This window comes from Callithrix jacchus, chromosome 12 (assembly GCF_049354715.1).
Source record: "Callithrix jacchus isolate 240 chromosome 12, calJac240_pri, whole genome shotgun sequence".
Lineage (NCBI taxonomy): Eukaryota > Metazoa > Chordata > Mammalia > Primates > Cebidae > Callithrix > Callithrix jacchus.
The window spans coordinates 58,802,109-58,823,784 of record NC_133513.1 but is presented as its reverse complement, the minus strand read 5'-3'; the positions used below and the strand labels follow the sequence as shown (position 1 = coordinate 58,823,784).

Genomic DNA, 21,676 nt, shown 5'->3' with positions numbered 1-21,676 from the left:
AACCAAGGCTTGCCCGTTTACCTACCCTATGGCCTCCTGTTCTTTGGACCTCTCTTTCCCCAAAAATGAAATGGGAATGGACTATCAGAGAGTACACACCAGCTTCTGGAGGCAGCCCTAGACACTACCAGTTTTTAAACAATTATTATTTAATTTGAACGTTTTTATTTTTATTTACACTTTTAATTTTATTTTTGAACAGGTAATAAACTAGTCACATAGTTCAAAATTCAGGAGGCACAAATAAATATGCAGGGAAGTCCCCAACCCTCCACCATCCCAGTTTCCCTCCTTAGAGGCAGCCACTGTTAGAAACTTCTTATGTAGCCTTCCAGAGATATTCTATGCATATACACATACATACCTGAATGTATATTTTCTCTTTCCATATTTTTACACACATAGTAGCATATTCTACCTACAGTCTTGTTCCTTATTTTTTTCACATAAAGTTGAAAAGGGTTTAGAGATGATTTTTTGCCCATCAAGGGTCCTAATTCCTTTTTTATGGCTGCATAGAACTGCAAATGCCTTGGCTGGGCATGGTGGCTCATGCCTGTAATTCCAGCACTTTGGGAGGCCAAGGCGGGTGGATCACTTGAGGTCAGGACTTCGAGACCAGCCTGGCCAACATGCTAAAACCTCTGTCTCTACTAAAAATACAAAAAAAAACCCCTACACACCCAAACACACACACAAAAAAACATTAGCTGCGCATGGTGGTGCATGCCTGTAGTTACTCCGGAGACTGAGGCAGAAGAATCGCTTGTACCCGGGAAGTGGAGGTTGCAGTAAGCTGAGATCATGTCACTGTACTCCAGCCTGGGCGACAGAGCAAGACTCCATCTCAAACAAACAAACAAAAAAACTGTGAATGCCTTTAGACCAGGTTTGCCTTTCTGGATACATTGCCACAGGCCAACTATGTTGCAGTGTTTTACGCCCAGCCTGTTCCACAGTTATGTGCTACCTCTGTTGCCCTTGCATGGTTGGGGTGACCTCTAAGGACACTTACAGTTCTGACATCCTGCTCTTCTCCAGGTCTGATTTTTGTCTTTCTCCCTGATCCTTAAGAATGAAGCTCTCTAACCAGGCTCTGGTGATGTTACAGAGCCCAGGGTGTAGGGGCATGGTCATTCTGTAGGTTGGGTGGGTCCCCAGCTGTCCCCAGCCCCAGTTTTTACTCACCTACCTGTCTCTGTTACCCTCCTTGCTCCAATAGTGGCCATTGCCTCAGAGGACAACTTTCAGCACAGTTCAAACTCCACCTACAGAATCGCAAGCAGCAGTCTCCGAGCTGACCAGGAGGCACTGCTTGAGAAGCTGCTGGACCACCCGCCTCCTGGCCTACAGAGGCCCGAGGACCGCTTCTATGGCACGTACATCATCTTCTTCAGCCTGGGCATTGGCAATCTACTGCCATGGAACTTTTTTGTTACTGCCAAGGAGTACTGGATGTTCAAACTGGGCAACTCCTCCAGCTCAGCCACGGGGGAGGACCCTGGGGGCTCAGACATCCTGGTAAGCGCATGTTTCTCCTGCAAGGCTGGTGGGAGCATACAGAGGCCTCATGCCTCACATGGCAGGGGAAGATGGAGATTTCAGACACATTTCCAGCCTTTAGATCACTTACTGTTTAGCTTGGGAACAAGATGCAAATTATGGTTCCATGTGGTATGTGTGGTAAACCCAAGAAATCTAGAGTTCATGCCTCCAGGGATTTGAAGATATGAACTGAATAGCGTTATGTTCATTTGTGAGTTACAGAAAATTCCAGAAGACTAGTAACTAAAACGAGATGGAAGGTCATTTTTCTTTTCTCTTTTCCTTTTTTTTTTTTTGAGGCAAACTTTTGCTCTTGTTCTCATGCTGGAGTGCAGTGGTGCAATCTTGGCTCACCGTAACCTCCACATCCTGGGTTCAAGCAATTCTCCTGTCTCAACCTCCCGAGTAGCTGGGATTACAGGCATGTACCACCACACCCAGCTAATTTTGTATTTTTAGTACAGACGGGGTTTTTACATGTTGGTCAGGCTGGTCTCGAACGCCCAACCTCAGATGATCCTCCCACCTCAGCCTCCCAGAGTGTTGGGATTACAGGCATGAGCCACCGTGCCCGGCAGAAGGTCATTTTTCTCTCAGGTTCAAGTCTGGTGGGGACAGCCCAAGGCTGGTATGACGTTCTATGGTGTTAGGAACCCAGGGGAACCCAGTTGCTTCACCTCTGCAGCTTTCATGGCCAAGGCCACTTCTTAGTGCAAGATGGCTATTGTAGGTTCAGCCATTACATTAGTAGGAAAAAGGAGGGGAACGAGGAAATGCCTGTTGCCTGTAAGAACACTTCCTGGAAGTAACACACATTGCCCTTCTTACATTTCATTGGTCAGAACTTAGGCATGTGACCACATCAGCTTGCAGAGCAGGCTGGGAAATGTAGTCTGTCAGTGTAGCTTTTTCTTAGAGAACCATGTGCCCACTGAAATGGGAGATTCTGTTATGGAAGATGGGGAAAATGAATCCACAGGGATAATTAGTCTGATCACCATGGGAGAGATTGCTGTGACTTGGAGTGCATGGGTTTGAAGAAAGGGAGGAAACGATCTAGATAGAAGCAAAAGGCTGGGCAACGGCAGAATGGCAGGAAAGTTCAGGTGTGTATGACAAATGGTGAAGCCATGTTTGGGGCACAAGTAAGAGAGAGAGGTCTTGAGATCATTGCCTGGGGCCTTGAATGTCAAGGTGAGGAGTCAGTTTTGTTTAGTTGACAGGGCTGCTCACTTTGTTGGGTGACTTTTCCAGAGAGGTGAGGGCAGTTGGGGAAGAGGATTAAAGAAAAACGTTATATTGACACTTGTTAAAAAAGTAAGGAAAGCTTTATTTAAGACTGTTGTAGTAGAGATAAATGGAGCTCAACCCAGAAAAGGAGTTGTGGGGATTTATAGCCAAGGAGCAGCGTGAGGGGCACACTTCTAAGAGGAGACATCAAGGTGAGGGCTCTGCTTGCTGAAAGCAGGCCCACGACTTAGACAGTTGACTCTTGAACAACAAAGGTTCGCTTACATGCAGGTTTTTTTTTCAACCAAATGTGGATGGAGAACACAGTGTTTGTGAGTTGTGAAACCTGCATATACAGAGGGCTGACATTTCCTATTTGTGGTTCTGCAGGACCGACTGAGTGTGCTCAGGTTTTGGTATATGCAGGGATACTGGAACCACTGAGTGGGGTGAGGAACATGATCAGATATGAGAGATGGGGAGATTCTGGTTCAATTGGCCTAACAGGCTTCTTGCTGAAAGCAGGCCTAGGACTTACACAGTCTACTCTTAAACAATGTGGATTTGAATTGCAGGGATTCATTTATATGTTAAGTTTTTCAAACAAATGCTGCTGGAAAACGTAACATTAGTGTTGTTCAAAACCCAAGTATATGGAGGGCTGGGTTCCACGGGGCTGACGGGGGGACCTGAGTATGTGTGAATTTTGGTATAGGTGGGAGTCCTGGACCAATGCCCTGACAGCTGTACATCAGAGGTGGGGGATGAGGAACTTCACCCAGTCTCAAAGGTGGGGGGATGCTGACTCATCTGACTTCGCAGGATTTTTGGCTAAGACTGGATGGGGGAGGCAGAAGTCAAGACTGGGGGGTGGGCGCCAAGGTCGAGGAGAGGGCTCAGAGGGCCTGACAAAAGTCTGGTCAAGGAGAGTCTTGGTCAGGAGCCTCTGTTTCCACGGCTGACCAGGGCTGGTGTCTGCTCTCAATTGAGAGCTTGGGGTTGGGGAGGCAAGGACTTCTCCGACAAATGCCAAGATGGGATGTTGCCAGTTACCCAGCTGTGCCCCTCTTCTTCAGGGGTGCCTCAAACAAGAATGGGGTATGCTAGCAGACCCCAGCCACACCCTCCAGGGACTCAGTAGGTGGCTCACCACTGCTTCCTGGAAGGAAATCCTGAAATCCTTGGCCTTGCCCCGAGGAGCTGTCCTCGGTTTTGTAGGCATGAGTCTGCCATACCGAAGGCAACCCTGTTGTCCCTCTCAAGGACTTGTTGCAGCTATACACGTGGGTCACCCAGGGAGCTTCTTAAAAAATGTCCAGGGTCCTTTTGTAGTTCATGAGCCTGATGATTGGGTTTCCACGCACACGTGTGAGACAGGCCTCCCTTAACCCTTGTTATGTCATTGGCACATTACCCATCTGATGGAAAGAAAAAAGTACCAATGTGGGCCACACCCCAGGGATTCTGATTGGATTAGTCCGAGCTGGGGTGTGGATGTTGACATATTTACAACTTCACACTTCCGCACTCCCCTACTCCACCCCCTGCAACTCCCCTCATGATCTGACACCCTGTGAGGGCATTTTCTGTTAACTGAGGAATTCACAGATGCCTCCCAGGGCCAGAGCAATGGGGTATAACTGTTTCTATGGCTGAAGGAGCACCATGGGAAGGCAGCACAGAAGGATTAGTTTACGGCCTCTCCATTCAACGTGTGGTCCTCAGATCAGCAGCCTCACCTGGGAGCTTGTTAGTGATGCAGTCTCCCTCCCACCCACCCGAGGCCGAGTGAGTCAGGGCCTGTGAGCTATGAAGCCCCTCGGGTGACTGACGGTCTCAGTAGAGTTGTGGAGCACTGGACAGTGCGTGGCTCTGTGACCTCTCCATCCTGCCTCATATTTCGGGAATATATTTGTACTTTTTTTTTTGAGACAGGGTCTTACACTGTCACTCAGGCTGGAGTGCAGTGGCGTGATCAAGGTTCACTGCAGCCTCAACCTCCTTGGGCTCAAGTGATTCTCTCGCCTCAGCCTCCTGAGTAGCTAAGACTACAGGTGCCTGCCACCATGCCTAGCCAGTTTATTTTTATTTTTTGTAGAGACGGCGGCAGGGGGTGGAGGGTGTGTGTCGTGTGTCACTATGTTGCCCAGGCTGGTCTCGAACTCCTGGGCTCAGGTGATCTGCGTGCCTCTGCCTTCCAAAGTGCTGGCATTACAGGCATGAGCCAGCACACTGAGCCATCTTTCTGGTATGTTGAAGGAAGATGTTATAATTCTACCATAAACTTCTTAGGGCTGTTGTGAGGATTAAGTAAATTAATATGTGTTAAAAAGCACTTAGGACAGGGTCTGGCACCCCATCTGAAGTGCTTTATAAACACTATTATGATGATGATCATTTGGGGGATGGGGCCCATGCTTCTAAGCTGTTTGCAGCCCTGGTGCATTTCCAGAGACGCAGGCTCAGCTTGTGTGCTTTACAATCCGCCTTTATTTACCAGTGACTCCAACGTCCCAGCTTTCTGCCAGCCCCGGTAAATCACCTGGCCTACTGGGCTTTTCCAGAAGGTCCCTGCCTGTCTCAGCCCACACAGGGCTAGATTGCGTGTGCACCTGCCCTGCCCCTCCTCTGTCCACTGCTGGGCCCCCGGAAGCAAGCAATCTCGGGAGGGAGGGGTGCCCAGACCTGGCTCTGGAAGCAGCCCTCGCCCCGTGAACTGCTCTCACCGCAAGGCAATCCCTTCCCGGCTGCAGTCACTTGGCATTCTGAGCCCTGCTACGATGCTTTATGGCCTCTCTCCAAGTGCTGGCAGGTGCAGATGTAGTACCTGTGGCTGCCCGGAGCTCCTGGCTCTTGGCATCGGAGATGAGAGACCTGTCACCCCTCGATTCATGGGCCGAGTTTGGGAAGCAAGCATGCTGGGGCGTTTCTGCATTTTGCTGGCCATTTTTCTTTGCCTCATTCCTCATCCCAGCCACCCACCTCCCCAGCTCTTTCCCCCTCTATTCCTGATTTCCCTGTGAGAGGCTGCCTGTCTGCCCTGTCACCTGAGGGCCACTTTGGGGGAAGGAGGGGGAGAGTCAAATGGGTCTGTCTCTAGCCACCACCTGCAACTCAATTAGCTGTGGGTCTAGATGTTTATTCTTTCCTTTGAACATTTTCTGGGGATGGATACCATTTGATGGGGAGCTTGACCCAGGAGGAAGGTTTACCCAGGCAACCCCTCCCCAAAAGTATGTCACTTTCAAGGTCAGGGCTCATGTCCTTCTGCCTGGACAAATGTGGGGATGGCGCAGAAAGTATCCTACTCGCCCTGCCCTCCTGTTTCTATTCTCTGGAATAAGAACCTTCAATAAATTCACCACAGGCCTGTTGGCCCAGGGCCAAAAAAATTTAGAGCATAAATGAGGAAGAATTGATATGAAAAGATGGCACAGGGGCCCGCAACAGCTGCCATTGCCTGAGCCCGATTCTGGGCTCACCGTGCTGGCAGGGGTATTGCATGTGTTTTTCTCATTAGCCCTGCAATGCAGGTCTTAGTAACCCTTTTCTTAAGACAAAAAGCCAGAGGCTCAGAAAGGCTAAGTAACCTGCCTGAGATCACACAGCTAGGAAGGGCTATAGAGAATTTTATGGGGCATTGAGGTAGATAGGTGATTATAGACTCATTCAGACTCAGAGAGTGATATGTAGGGGACTATCCTGGAGATGCTTTCCCCGGCCCCCTACATTTTGACTCCACCAAACACCATTTTCCTTCCTTTGAAGAGCTCACCCTTGGTCTGGCCTCCTTTTCCAGCCTGAAACCACAGGTGCCTGGGTTCTGGACCCGGTGTCCCTTGTCCCTTCTCTCCCTGTGTAGCCTGAGGTTCTTCCCAGCTCTGGAGTTGTGAGCCATCCCCTGCCCTGCAGGGCCCCCTCGCCCTCCTCCAGACTCTGCTGCAGGCCTATATTGGCTGCCCTTGGCCAAGAACAGAACAGTAAGTTGGACAAGCCCCACTTCCTTCCCCAGAGAGGAATGTCTGCACCTTCTCCTGGCCATTCCTCACCTCAAGGCCCCCACAGCTGCTCTCCACACCTTCCTTCCTGTGTACCTTGGTCTGCCCAGGGACCCCTCTCTGAGGGACTCCAGGACACAGCCAGGTCATGGTCAGGGCCTATAGCCCGACTTGGTGTCAGCAGGGCTGGGACCCGGGCCAGGCACTCTAGTGCTGCCCCTGTCCATCCCCGAATCTGACCAGGAGGGACCTCAACACTCAGTCCCAGGGGTGAGGCAGGAGACAGAAACCTCTCATCCCTGGGCATGCCCTCTGAAGCCACCTTTCTGAATTAGAGGCAACATGTCTGGGTCTTCAGAGCCCCACCATACTTCCCCATCATGTCCCTTCCCTATAGCTCATGGAGACCAAACATTGGCTGGGTGGGAGCTGCTGCTCTCAGCATTTTGCCTGCATTATCTCTTGCAGCCCCGAAGCACCCCTGTAGCTCAGGAACTGTTATCATCCACCATGACAGATGAGGAGGCCTCCCCTACCAGTGAATGCATCCCTCTTACTTCTACATCCTGTGCCCCCGGCACACCTGGCATGACACCCAACACATAGTAGCATATAAATATTTGTCACATTAGTTATTGTAAGGCTGAGGAGGAAAGCTCCACAACCCAATCCATGATACTGATTCTATGGCTCTGCAAGGAAGCAGAAGAAGATCTGGGAGTCACAGTGGCCAGCAGCTGAAGGATTCTGATCTTTCAGGTGTGTTGGCATTGACATGAAATGGGGTTCCTGCACAGGAAGGTAGCCAGGTTGGCCTGGTTCAGCAAGTGGGGACCTAGAGCATCCCCTCCCCTTATTTCTAGCCCCTTAGTTCTAGTCCAGTCTCTCAGCCCTGCAAAGAAGAAAGAGCATACTTGAGATCTGCCCTTATATTGAAGGGTGAACATCCCAATCCGAGGAGGAAGTGTTCAAAAGAAGCAGAATGAGCTCGTGTGAAGAAGAGGAAACTAGAGGACAGGTTATCAGAGGTTACCAAGTCCCTGCCATGCAGCCTGTACCTACCTCCTGCTTAACCTGCCATCTTCCTTCTTCCACATGACATCCTGGTGAGTTAAGTATTGTCATCTCAGTTGCCAAATGAAACAGGCTCACAGATTTTAGGCCACTGACCAAGGTCACTTGCTAGCAAGTGACAGAACGGCAGAGCCCATGCTTATAACCTGTGTGTTCTCCAAGCTATCCATCGACCTTGGCACTCTCAGCCCTGGCTGCACATCGGGATCACTGGGAAGCTTTTAGAAAATACCCCACCTGTTCCGCTCACCCCATTCTAATTCATTCTGAGGGGCCTGGGCACAAGCATTTTAAGTTCTCCAGATAAGGCTAATGGATAGCCAGATAAGAAGCACGATCCAGGCCAGGTGTGGTGGCGTGCACCTATAGCCCCAGCTACTCAGGAGGCTGAGGTGGGAGAACAGAACAGAGAGCTTGAGCCTAGGAGTTTGAGACCAGACTTGGCAACATAGTGAAACCCCAGTCTCAAAACACAAAGGACTATGATTCAAGTAAAATGTTACCACATGGAGGAAAAAGCAGCTGTCCTCTGCCTCCACCAGAGTACCCATTAACCCATTAAACAGGCGAGGCTACATCATGAAAGACTTTGGTGAGCCTTCTGGGAGAACTTCCTACAGGGCAAGTCAAGTTGTCAAACCTGGCAGTGAAGGGGACATTTTCCTTCTTGGAGAATTAGGGCTGCCATCCTGCTGGAAGTCCAAGGAATTGGCCTAGTCTACCCCAGAGTGTGGGATTCCTCGTGGGACTCTCTACAAATGTATGTGGTTGGAGGGTTCAGTGTGTGTCTGACGGAAATGCTCTGGGCTCGAGCTGTACCTGCAAGCACGCAGTTCCATGCCAGCCAGTGGCGGCCCCGGGAGGTGCCTTCTCTGGGTAATGCTCCCCTTTGCTGGGCTAGGGGGCCAAGGGCTGTAATTAGGAGATGGGGGCTCCACAGCTGCCCTCCTCTTCCTTCCAATTCCCAGGCTCCTGGAAAAGGAGTGATAGGGCCAACTGGGCTCACCGTGGGCATCTTAGCACCTGGGGTGGCACAAAGCAAGAGCAGGTGAAGCTAAGAGAGCAGAATAGAGGCAGTCCCGAGGCCCTGCTCCAGCTGGGTAACCTCTCTGTGCTGTGTCAGGGAGTGGAGGCTCCCTGCTCCTGGGGGTTTAAGAGTCACAGAACATCTATTTAGTAAAGATTCCATAGCTGGGTGAAAGCTGGATTGGTCCTGTCTCATAGGACCACAAGGTAGCTGGGAGGAACCCAGATTTGGTAAAGAGGGACTCTAGTCTAGCAGTGCCCTTTCCCACTGTATGGTTTACAGGCAGGCTCTGTGGCCCCTGAGCCTTCTGCCCACAGACCCACCTGGCAGCATTTACATAACGCTACAGAGACAGGTAGGGTGAAAAATCCTGACAGTTATCGTGTGCCTTATAGGTGGTGGCTGCTGTGCGAGGACTTCATTAAATCACAACATTCACTGCCTTTAGTAAGCTCTTACCATGTGCCAGGCACTACTAAGGGCACAGATTCATTCATTAACTCAGCAATATTTATTAAGCAATCTACTGTGTGCTAGAGGCTTTTTAAAAATAATCTTTTGGTCTTTTTTAAAGCCCAAAGACATAGGTTTATTATACCCATTACATAGAGAAGGAAACCAAGGTTGAAAAAGTTAAGTTATTTGCTCTCAGGTACAAAGTAAGTAACAACCAGGATTCAGACCTGGGCCCTGTGAGCCCATGTATCTATGATCTTAACCCCAGTGCTTTATATCAGCATTTTCAAATTTTTTTTTTACCATGATGCCTATCTCACCTGGCAAGGCATTTATGTCTATAATGCAAACAACAGTTTCATGAAGCCTTGTCTATACTTACAAAAAGAAAACTCCACCCTGGCTGCAGTTTCAAGAAGGAGCAAGTGATGAGCAGTGGCAATGCTGGTTGTAAGCCATGTAGGATAAGGATGGAGAGTTTGCCCTTCAGCTTGACCTTGTGCAGGTTCGTTGTGGCCTTGAGGAGCAGCATTGTCGGGGGAAGGGGCAGAAGTGGACCAGAGGCTATGAGAGAGGATGAGGGGAGAGACAGTGGAGACAGCAAACTCAAGGAATTTTTCTTTAAATGGGAGCAGGACAATGAGGCAGGAGCTGCAGGGAGCCATGATCCAGAAGAGGGAGAATTTTCTGTTCTTTCATTTTTAATACGAGAGACATGGCAGGCAGTTTGTGTGCAGAAGCAAATGATCCAGCAGAGAAGGAAAAACGAGTGATGAAGAAGAGGGAGGAGCACAGCTGAGCGAGATCCATGAGCAGGCCAGAGGGCTCAGGTGCACAGAGAAGTTCCCAGGAAAAGATGCAGACAGCTCACTCACCTTTAGTAAGAAAGAAGGCAACAGAGGATTAAATAGAATAAAATGAAATTCTGGTCGTGATTCATCAAATGGAGTTCACATTCTTTAATGGGCTGTGCAACCTGTAGTTTAAAAAAACCCTACTCTGCCTGTTTGCCCCAACCTCAAAGCCATCTATGAGGATGCATCATGTTGTCCTTCTACAGAGGAGGAAAGTAGAGACAATCAGTAATTTGCTGGTGCCTCATAGCTAGTAAGACCAGAATGGGGGCTGCAGCCCAGGGTACCTGAATCAGCAACAGATTTCCTGGGATATTTGGCAAATTCCTGGATTCCTGGACCCTTCCCTTCTAACTTTATCTCCCCGGGTAAGGCCTGGACACTGTTGCCAGGTGGTCCTGATGCCAGCTGGCCAGGGAGCAGGTATCCAGGAGCCTCTCCCCCATGCCAGGAGGTGTTCCTGCAGACTCATTTTAGTGCTACTCAGATCTCTTTCCAAATGGAAACAAGGTTTAGACAGACTCCCTTTGGCAATCCTCTTTTTTTCTTTTTTCTTTCTGAGACAGAGTCTCGCTCTGTCACCCAGGCTGGAGTACAGTGGTTCCATCTCAGCTCCTGGGTTTACTCAGCCTCCTGGGTTCAAGCAATTCTCCTGCCTCAGCCTCCTGAGTAGCTGGGATTACAGGCACCTGCCACCATGCCTGGGGAATTTTTGTATTTTTAGTAGAGACAGGGTTTCACCATGTTAGCCAGCCCTGGTCTTGAACTCTTGACCTCAAGTGATCCTCCCACCTTGGTCTCTCAAAGTGCTGGGATTATAGGTGTAAGCCACTGTGCCTTACCAGCAATCCACTTTTTAAGAGCAGAATTTCCAAGAGTAAAGAAGGGCAAAACACCCCTCTTCCCTGCATAGAAAGAAGCATATTAAGAAGCTTGAGCTTTGTCATCCTAGGAAGGGAGATGGGAGGTCTGAGGTCAGGCAGGATGGGAGGGGCTTTGGGCTTTCTGCCACTGGGTGTGGGTGAGTGGCTGCCAGTTGCTTCAGCTGGCATGGATGGCTGCTCTAAACCATTTTTAAAAATTAGAACCCAAAGTGAGTCATTTAAAAAAATCCCCTTGTTCACCCTCTGGTTCTAGCTGCCAGCCCAGCCAGCGTGCCATTCCCAATAAATAATATACCTGTGATGGCTTTTTCTTCTGTTTTTAGCTCTTGCTGCGTCCTACAGAGGGGAGAAAAAAGCGTGGCTTGAAACGCTGTCAGTCATGCCTTTGGTGGCCTCAGCTTCTCTAGTTCTCTTATTTTCTCCCTAAATGCTCACAACCCTCTTTCCCCACTGGCACTGTGCTCCCTTGCCCTCAGGGCTACTGACTGCTCCCTCTCTGCCTTCAATTTGATTTCTTCCTGCAAACATCCTTAAAATCCAGAGGCGATTTCCTGGACAAATTAGAAGATGGCCCAGATCTTAAGTGCTCAAGCGTCTCTTTAACATGATTGATCATCCCAAGTGTCCAGAGAGCAGAACCTAAATTAGAGTCTCCACTGAGGAGCCCGGCGCTTTCGACATGGGCAGGCAGCCTGGGAAGGGTCTGCGGCACTGGGTGCCTGGGGCCTTCTTGCTGGCCTCTTGCCGGTTCTCACTAGGTATGTGTCTGTGCGTTCTGTGCCTGTGTGCATGCAGGCACCTGAGGCCTGGAGCAGCCTGTGGTTTCTGCCCACATGGACCTCCAAAGAGAAACAGCCTCCCCAAGACGAGAGCAGTCTGTTGTTGAGGAAGTGCCTGCCAGGGGTTGACTAAGAACTCCCTCTTCCTGGTAGTCCCCAGGGTTTTCTACTAGAGAGAGAGGCTGGAGCACCCCCAGACCACCGCCTCACTGACACCAGGTCACAGGGCATGGCCCTTGCCCCAGTCATCAGCCTTGTGATACTGATGCATGGGGCCCTCTGGGCGATGCAGAAGCCTCCCCAATCAGGCAAGGGCTTCATGGGTAGGTGGGGAGTTTTCTTGAAAGGGCTTCTTCCTCTTTTCCCTATCACATGGCAGAAGTCAGGCTACAGAAGAGGAAAGACCGGCTGGCCCAAGCATCTGCAGTGGCTGAGTCTCCTATCAGCTCATCCTCAGGGAGCTTGGGGTCACTTGCGCATGGATGTGTGAGGTTCCCTGTTCTCTGACCCCTCTGTTTCTGGCCCTTACTTTGCCTATTCAGGTTATAGCCTGAGAGTACACGAGGGGAATTAAAAAGGATAAGAATCAAAGCAGTTCGCTTGTCCCTTGCTAGGGGACCTCATGAAGCCTTGGCCAAGGCAGGCTGTAAAGGTAGATAGAGTGAGGTTTCTATTTTCTTGCTCACCCTGCCTGGCAGAAAGACTCTGGATTCAGGAAAGCTGGCTTTTGTTTCTGACTGTGTTTCAAACTTGCTGGGTGACTTGAGACCATGTCCTCCTTTGAGAAATGAAGATATGAGACTGCATAGATTGGGATCCGCAAACTTTTCCTGCAAAGGGCCAGATGGTATGTATTTTAGGCTTTGTGGGCCCCACAATCTCTGCTACTCAGCTCCCCTCTTGCACAGGGAAAGCCGCCCTTTACAATAAGTAAACAAATGGACTGACCGAAGGCCAGCCGTGTTCCAGTATCCACACATGGCAGAGGGCAGATTTGGCTCAGGGGCAGCCCACTGCCCAGCTCCAGACTAGGAACACTCCCTTAGGGCTCTTTGCCAGTTCTGTGATCTATTGTGGAGTTACCTACCCTGCTGAATTTGTCTTCATAACACTGACCACTGCCTGGTCTATTGTCTCTTTGTTTATGCATTTGCTGGCCGTCTCCTTGACTAGATGGGCAGTTCCATAAAAGCAGGAACTTAAGCTGAATCTCCCAGGTCTAGAATATCTAGTGAGCTCAGCAAATATTTGCAGAAGGATGAATTCATCTCTGAGTGTTTGTGGAGGAGAGAGAGAGAGAGAGGGATGGGAGGAAGACCCATCATTACCGGATTGTGTGGTCCCGCAATGCACCTGCACCACAGCCTGCACACCCGGGCCTGCCTGGGCCCCAGCCTCACCCCCCTTCCCCCATTCCCATCCGTACTCCAGCTCACCCCTGTGGTGGCTTGAACACACCAAGCTTGTTCCTGACTCAGGGCCAACCGTTTGCTGTTCCCACTGTCCAGGCTCTAGGTTAGCCAGTTACTTGTTTTTTTAGTTTTATTGTATTTATCCTAATTTGCTGTCCTTTTTTCCTCCACTTGCTGTTGACTTATTATTATTATTTTTTTTGCCTCCCTCACCAGAACACTGGCATCCCCAGCCCCTAGCACACATTGGGCACATAAAAGGTGCTTGGCCATTGTTTGTTGAATGAGTAAATGAGCTCAGAAGGTCAACTGCCTTTCACCTTTAGTGAGTGAATAGATGAATGGATGAAGTAACCACTGCCACCTGCTTCTTCCCATCTGCTCACTCCACCCATCCCTGCCAGGTGATGCCCTCTACACCCAGTACTACCCCCAAACTATTTGGCATTGAGAAGCCCCCAGAGCTCCCCAGTACCTCCTAAAACAAAACACCTCTTTAGGCAGCTGCCTGAGACCAACCCCGAATTGGCCATCAGCCTCCCTCGCCTCTACATGCCCCATCATTTCTCCAAGTGGAGCCCTCGAGGTTTCCTGAAAAGGGGCCAAGTGAGGGGACAGTGCAGCAAGGTGCAGGAGGGGCGCAGGGGTGAGGCTGCAAGGAGGAGGGGGCGGGGCAGTCACAGAGAGGCTGAAAAGGCATGGAGGCTGAGGGGGGCCAGGCCTAGGGTGGAGCTTGAGCAGAAGCAGGGAGGGGATGCCTGGGAGAGAGGCTAGAACCTGAAGAGAGACTGGGGTGAGTCATAGTCAGGTGATGGGGAGATGGGGCCAGCAGATGTGATCGACTGGGGTGAGGGTGAAGGAGAAACCAAGGAAGCTTTGAAGAGCGGCTGAGAAAAGGAGGGATGACCATTGGGGCCTTTGGAGGGGCTGCTTGGGGAGTCTTCTCTTGAAAGTCTTTGATTTGAGGAGCTTGGGGTTTGAGCTCAGCAGGACCCCCAGGCGGTTGTTGTAGAGGAAGAGACTGATATATGGGTAGGGTCATGAAGCCAGGGGAGGTGAGCTTCTCCCACCACCACTCCCCACCCTTAACAACAGGAGGGCAGGAAATGAAGGGTGGTGCTCAGGGGGCACCTCGGGGTGGTGGAGGAAGCCACAGGTAGACCGAGGTGATGAGGAAATATGGTGGACATGGCCCTGTGGGTTTGGAGGAGGGGAGTGCTGGACGGACATTGCTTTCGCTTCTTGTGGCTGCCTTCGCCAAGTACCACAAACTGGGGAGCTGAAGAGCAAGGCTCTAGGGAACCACCTTTCCTTGCGGCTTCTGTGGCATTTTTGGCTCGTGCCAGCATTACTCCAGTCTGTGGCTCCATCTTCATGCAGCCTCTGCCCAAGTGCCTGTGTGTCCCTCCCCTTTCTCCCACATCCCATAGATTGAGGGTTTATTCCTCCACCAGTAGGATCTCCTTTTAACCAAGCGCATCTGCAAACGCCCTATTTCCAGATAAGTCACATTGTGAGGTTCTGGGTAGACATGAATTTCAGGGGCATGAATTCAGCCCCCTCTAGACAGGGTAGCATGCAATGTCCGGTGTGTGAGGAATGAGACAAGGCCTTGGTTACGGGTGGGCTGTGAGGAGGACACTGGGGACCCTTAGAGGAAATATTTTTCCAGCACAGCCGAGGGACACCATGTTGGCAGTGGGGGCATGGACTACATTTTCAGGGAGGGTGGAGTGAACAAGAGGCAGGGCCTGGTGGCTGGAGGCAGCAAAGTCAAAGTCATTTTTTGGTTTTTAGCCAAAGAGAGACCTGAGGGAGCCTCTGGGCCAGGAGAGAGGGATCAAGCAGCGGTGAGGGGGAGAGAGCAAATGCAGGCAAGAAAGGTGGGGCTCATGGCCTGAGTGTCGGAGAAGTCAGCTTAGGCTGGAGGAAGAGCCCTTTTTGCGGAGTGGAGAGGAGGTGTGCTCCAGAAAGCCCTGCACACACTGCCGGGAGAAGGCGGGAAGCTCATTCCAGAAGACAGAAGCTTTGCTTATCTTCCGGCAGGGATTCCCAGGGAGGGGTGAAGAAGGATTGGAGGCTGGGGAGAGCCCTGGGTGCTCAGAGAGCAAGATTGACAGTGAGCCCAGGCCTGGAGCTGGACTGGGAGGCCAAGGGAAACAGGGCTGCATGCAAGGGTCAGATGGGGACCCCCTTACTTAGGATGGCCACAGTGGCTTCGTCTGTCTGGCCAGCATTTTCCAGAGCTTACCTGTCTGATTCTGACCCCAGATTCGTCCTGCCCTTGGGCCTCCGGCTGCCCTATTCAGTCTGGCTGCATCTGGGCTCCTGCCTGGGCCCTGGAGCAGGCATTGCCCCCGTTCCCTGCCCAGCCAGCCCTCCCAGCTGGTCTTTGCTCTTGGCCACACACCCATTAACTTCCCTGGGCCAGTGCTCCAAACATAGGGCCATGGAACTCACAGAAAGGACTCCAGCCCCACCTCTGATGGGGACATCTGCCCTCTGCTCACCTCCGTTTGCTCAGTAATGGTCTGGGCCGATGCCCAGGGTCAGGGTGCCTCCTCTGCCACATACATCCCAGGCCGCAGAACTCAGCTATCCAAAAGCAGCAAGTTTGCAATGGCAGACTATTCTTGGCTCCAGCCTGCTCGCTGCTGCTAATTTCATGCCCCTGTGATCCAGGTAACGCTCTGCTGCCTTGAGCTGCCACCCCCAGGCTTGAATCGCTTTTCCTCGCCCGGCAGGAGCCCAGCTGCCTCTGCTACTGCTTTCTGGAGGTGGGGGCTGCACAAAGCTGCTTCGCAGAAGCTGCTCAGCAGCATGGGCAGCGAGTCTGCTGCAACTCGTAACTAATTTGCGGCACTTATTTCAAAGTGCCCAAATGGCATTCAGGGGAGAGAGAGCTTAACCAGGGTCTGCCAGAGATAAACGGGCTCATTTCAGGGCCTCCCTGCCCGAAGAAACCTCTTTACCTGGACTCTGAGCCCAGAATTAAATTCTTCCAGAAGAGATGCTTAGCATGGAGCCTCTCAGTGTGGCGGAGGAGAGGAAATGTGCCCCATCATAAAATGGGCCTCACATCTGGCCAGCTGGCTCTGCTGGGCTTTTAAATTGTGTTTGAAGAGTGTCTCTCCCCTTTCCTGGTGTTTGCAAACTAGGCCAGAGTGTAGCAAATGATAATGAATTTTCTTCTCACTGTGGCAAGTGACTCAAGTGCCCCCTGGCCCAGGCCAGCAGTGGCTCATTCATATTCACCCGCCATATGGGGGGACCCTGGTGCCTGGAACTCCTGGGCCAGGGCCAGTCCACAGTCCAGGTGAGGAGCCCCCGTGCCCACCCTGGGGCTCTTTTCAGGGGTTGCACAGTAAGGTGAGAGCTCAGAAGCCTGCCCTGTGCTGCCCACCCCCACATACTCTTTAACATGGTCTTTGCTTAGCTGCCAACCACGTCCATCGGTTTCAGGTGTCTGACAGAGATGGGGGCTTTTCTCTTAATCTTTTTTTTTTCTTTCTAACACTACTAAGACCCATAGGCCTGTGGAAATGCTGAGGGGAATGGGAAGTGGGGTTTGAGAGAAAAGATTAGCTAAGTGCATTCCTTCACTCTTGTCTACCACTGCAGGAAGAGGAGAAAGAAATCAAACCCTGGCCAGGTGCCGTGGCTCACACCTGTAATTCCAGCATTTTGGGAAGCCTAGGCAGGTGGATCACCTAAGGTCGGGAGTTTGAAACCAGCCTGGCTAACATGATGAAACCCCATCTCTACTAAAAATATAAAATTAGCTGGGCGTGGAGGTTTATGCCTGTAATCACAGCTATTCAGGAGGCTGAGGCAGGAGAATCACTTGAAACTGGGAGGTGGTGGTTGCAGTGAGCTGGGATTATACTACTGTACTCCAGCCTGGGAGACAGAGTAAGACTCTGTCTCAAAAAAAAAAAAAAAAAAAAAATCACGGCGTGGTGGCTCACACCTATAATCCCAGCACTTTGGGAGGCTGAGGCAGGTGGATCATGAGGTCAAGAGATGGAGACCATCCTGGCCAACATAGTGAAATCCCATCTCTACTAAAATACAAAATAATTAGCTGGGCATGGTGGCACGCACCTGTAGTCCCAGCTACTTGGGAGACTGAGGCAGGAGAATTGCTTAAATAGAGGAGGCAGAGGTTGCAGTGAGGCAGGATCACGCCACTGCACTACAGCCTGGCGCCTGGAGACAGAACAAGACTCTCTCTAAAAAAAAATAAAAAATAAAAAATAATCAAACCCTGTCATTTGCTGGCTTGGGCAGGTCACCTGCACCTTAGGGCCAGATAGAAGAAAGACACTGCCCACCCTGAGAAGGATGTGTCTCAGATCCCTGCTTGCTGCTGGGAAGGCACATGACTGCCAGGCCTGGCCTCTGAGGCTTCCTGGCAATGCACTGTGACTCCAGTGATAGTGTTCAGGCTTGTTCGGCTGTGAGACAGGCAGCTCAGCTAGAGCAGCTTCTGCATTTGTAGGGGAGTGATAAACATGTCCCCACCTGGTCCCTGCCCTGCTCTGCAGCAAAAGATGCTGCCACCAGCACTCCCAGGTGTAGACCTCTGTGTACCTCTGGGAAATTCCTCCATCTCTGTGAGCCTCAGGCTGCTTATCTGTAAAATGGGAGCGATTCCAGCCCTGCCCCGCCCTCACTGGCTGTGGTAGAAGCACATGGGCTGGGGTCCGTGCTGGTCCTCTGGAAGTTGTATTGCTCGCATGTCAGAGTTCCCTGGTGTTCTGCAGGGCTCCCACTTTCCCACCTGGGTTCCCTGACTTTGATGTGACCACTAGTAGAGGCTGTACATTGAATCCCCCACCCCATCTGAGCTCCAGGTAATTGCATGATGCAGATAAGGCTGGGGAGATAGTGGCATGCAGGGAGATTGGATCTCACATTCAGGGAGCACAGCTATCCCTCTGTTTCTTAGAGCTGGGCCTCCCCCACGTGGGTTTGAGAATTCAGAGGTGACTGATGGGCCTCTCTGCCATTAGCACTCTGGGTGATGGGTACCTTGACTGCCTGAGGTTCTGCCAGCCCTTCCCATCTCCTGTGGATGGGATGGATGACACAGTGTGGTTTGCTTTAGCTCAGGAGGGGCTGTGGATGCTGAGGAAGCCTCAGAAGTTGCTTTCAAAAGATGAGCTGCATTGACCCTCCTTAGTGGTGGGGAAGCAGCCCTTCGTGCTTTCGTGCCAGCCATTCCATCCTGTTGGGAATGTTTCTCTCCCCACTGGCACCCCTACCTCCCATATCTGTCTGACATGCTTCTCACAGTCTTTCCAGCCGCCGTCCAAGATGGCCCTGGTAGAAGTCCCCCAGAAACCCCTCTTTCCATGCCCTTTGATACCTCATATCTGTTGCTTCCCAGCTCCAGGCTTGTACCCACCTTCCCAAGGGCACACAAGTGCCACAGTTCCTCTGTTGTGTCCACCCAGCCGCCAGCACAGTTCTGGGATATAGGGGCTTGACACCTCTTTAGCAAACAAAGGGTCAGGTCAAAACAGGAAGAGATGCTGACCTGGACAGACAGGGGCTGCCCAGCCAGGGCTGAGCACCGTGGGGTTACTAACCCGCCTCATGGTCTCCTGCCAGGGGCCCTCTGCTGGGGCAGAGAAACCTGCTTGGGAGGCCTCGTCACCTCCTAATGTGTTTGCCCTGCATCCACCTGTGTTCCAGCCCTGCCTTCTTGCTGAGTCATACCTGCCTTTCACCTATAGTTCTATGAGACACACATCGACCCCTCCAGGCCTTCAGGCTTTTAATCAGCTGTGTAAACAGGGCTGCTGTGGCATAATTCCAAGTGGTGCCATTCCTATCACAGCCTGGAGTTGTGCAAAGCTCAGCCTCCACCATCATACACAGTGGCCCCCTTGCCATCTCACTGAGATCTTCCCATCCCCTGGCTTCTCCATGGCTGGAGCTGGCCTTTGGGCCCAGGTGCTCATCTCTACAAGTGGAGTTGGTTGTGGGGGGTAGAACAAATCAAAACAGACTTTTGGGGGAGCTCTCAGGAATCAGACTCTGGTGAAGGCAAACTGAATTATCCCCAAACGCTGCCGCGCATAAAACCCCCATTGGTTAGATGGACATTACGGATTGCTCTGGGAGCAGTCCCGTTACCATCCTAGTAACAGTGCGTTTGGATCTGTATTCAAATGTCTTTACATTTCCTTGAGTAAAGTGGGAGAAGACAGCCCCAGTACCTCTTGGAAGCAAATGAGATGAACCCAGGAGGGACGGGCGGCTACAAAGTAAATAATCAAGAGTGGAAGGTAGACCTTCCTGCTGGGGGTTTCTTAGAAAGGCCGTGCCGGTGGGAATACTCCATCCGGAGTCCAGGGACGTAAGAGGGAGGGAAAGGGAAGTGGGGCTGGGACAGAGAGAGCAAATGCAAGGGGCGATGGTATTTCAGAGCGGCCACAGCTTTGCAGCAGCACACACAGCACCTTGGAGAAGACTTGTGGAGCTGCTGCTTTCAGAGCAGCCAGTCTGGGGAGAGGAGAGGCCAGCGGGCGATCTGTTGGCTCCATCCCCTGCCTCTCATTGGTTAAAGTGGGTCTCATGGGGCTTGACTCCCCCATCCTGCTGGGAGTGACTCCTGCCCCTCTCACAGCCGCTGGTGCAGCCTGGCAGGGCGTGGGGTCTCTCTGGGGGTCAGCCCCTCCTTTGGTGGCAGTGGCAGTGATTTTATGACCATAGGGTCAACAGCTCTGAACAGAGAACCAAGGCGAGTAACCTGTGGGGCAGGCAGGGTGGGTCCATCTGGAGCAACATTAACTAAGTCCAGTTTCTTGAAATCAGCGTGTGCCACCTACAAAAACCCTAAATTCAGCCAAGGGTTTGGTGGGGAAGGGCTGCAGGGACTGGTGTGCTCAGCCTCTGTGCCCTTCATGGGCGAGCACACTGCTCTTCCTGCCTCTTGGGGAGTCAAAGAAGGCAGTGTGATCAGCTGTCCTGGTTTTCATCAAGAAACTGAATTTAAATTAAAACAGGAAGGCTGAAATATTCAGGAAAACCCTGATTAGTGGGAACCCAGCTATCAGAACCCCTCATGAATTAGGAATCGATTGCTGCCTAGCAAAACACTACAGATGAGTGGCTTAAAACAACCTTCGTTTATAACCACAGGGTTTTTGTGGGCCAGGAGTTTTTGTGGGCCAGCTTAGCTGAGTCTCCTGCCTGAATTCGCACAAGGCTGCAATCAGAGTCAGCCAGACCTGTAGTCTCCTCTGACACTCGACTGGAGAAGGGCCACTTCCAAGCTCACTCCAGTTGTTGGCAGAATTCAGTTCCTAGGGGTTGTAGGCCTGAGAACTTCAGTTTCTTGCGGGGTATGGGCTGGAGACCACCCTCAGCAACTTGGGGTTGCCCACAGTTCCATGCCAGGTAGGATTTCCCAACATGGCCACTTGCCTCCCCAAATCTGGCAAGGGAGGAAAAGAGTCCAGCAAGGTGGGCGCCACAGTCCTATGTAATACTGCTCTACTCTCTTGGTTGGAAGCAGCCACAGGTCTCATCCACACTCAGGGAGGGCATCGCATAGGTGCGAGCACCAGGAGGCAGGGATTGCAGGCCACCTTCGAGTGTGCCACCACACCTCATTTTAGAAGCACTTTTCCTACAGGCAAAAGCAGCAAATCATTGAATTAAAACCACCATGTTTGTATCAGGAATTAAGTGGTTTGTTTTCTTAAGCTCTGTGGGATGTGCTGAGTAAACTCGTGGGATATGCTGAGTCAACCATGAGCCTTAGAAATAGCCTCATGTCACCATGTGCATCTCCATCTCCTGATCTGTGCTGATGGAGCCATGGCCTGGCCTCAAGTCTGTTTTCCCCACTGTCATGTTCTTTGTAAGGCAGAGAAATGGGCCCAGACAACAGAAAGAGACTTGGAGTCTTATTCTGTGGTCAGTGTCCAAAAAGCTTTCCAACATGAAATGATACCTTTTTCTGCTTAAGTATCAGCAAACAGGCACATTCAGTTACCTGGAAAATTCTCATTTAGGGAACCTGAGCCTGCTCGAAGAAACAAAATCAGAGAGTCTGCATGACACAGATCGAGCAGCCACTGGATGATGGGGCCTCACCAGGCGCTTGGGCTGGGGCAGTCCTGCAGCCCTCTCCTCCTCAGGGCCTGTCTCCTTTGTTCTCACCGGTGCCCTCCCAGCCTCAGAGGCCCAGCCACTGTGTCCAGATGTAATTGACTGACTACCCCAGGCCAATGCAGGCTCTACTGAGCCCATCAGGGCAGGAACAATGAGGTGCAGCTGAAAGGCAGAAGGCTATTTCTAAGGCTCATGGTTGATGGACCTCACTAGCTGTGATTATCATTTTAATTGCAAGGCCACCTCGGCCTTATATTCAAGGTACAGATTTCAAAGACCACAGAGCA

At 51.3% G+C, this 21,676-nt stretch overlaps 1 protein-coding gene and 1 non-coding gene across 4 annotated transcripts in view; both read left to right on the top strand.

Annotated features, from left to right (window-relative positions):
- The window catches only part of SLC29A3 (solute carrier family 29 member 3), a 45,504-nt gene that overhangs the window by 2,615 nt on the left and 21,213 nt on the right, over positions 1 to 21,676 (top strand). For all 3 annotated transcript variants that reach the window (XM_035268054.2, XM_009009772.3, XM_009009770.3), the window contains exon 2: positions 1,223 to 1,521. In XM_035268054.2, coding sequence (XP_035123945.1) covers positions 1,223 to 1,521 — 299 coding nt within the window. The remainder of the gene's footprint in view (positions 1 to 1,222; positions 1,522 to 21,676) is intronic.
- LOC118146595 (small nucleolar RNA U13) lies at positions 4,096 to 4,199 on the top strand. The gene has a single exon (XR_004732445.1). It is a non-coding gene; the product is annotated as a small nucleolar RNA U13 (small nucleolar RNA).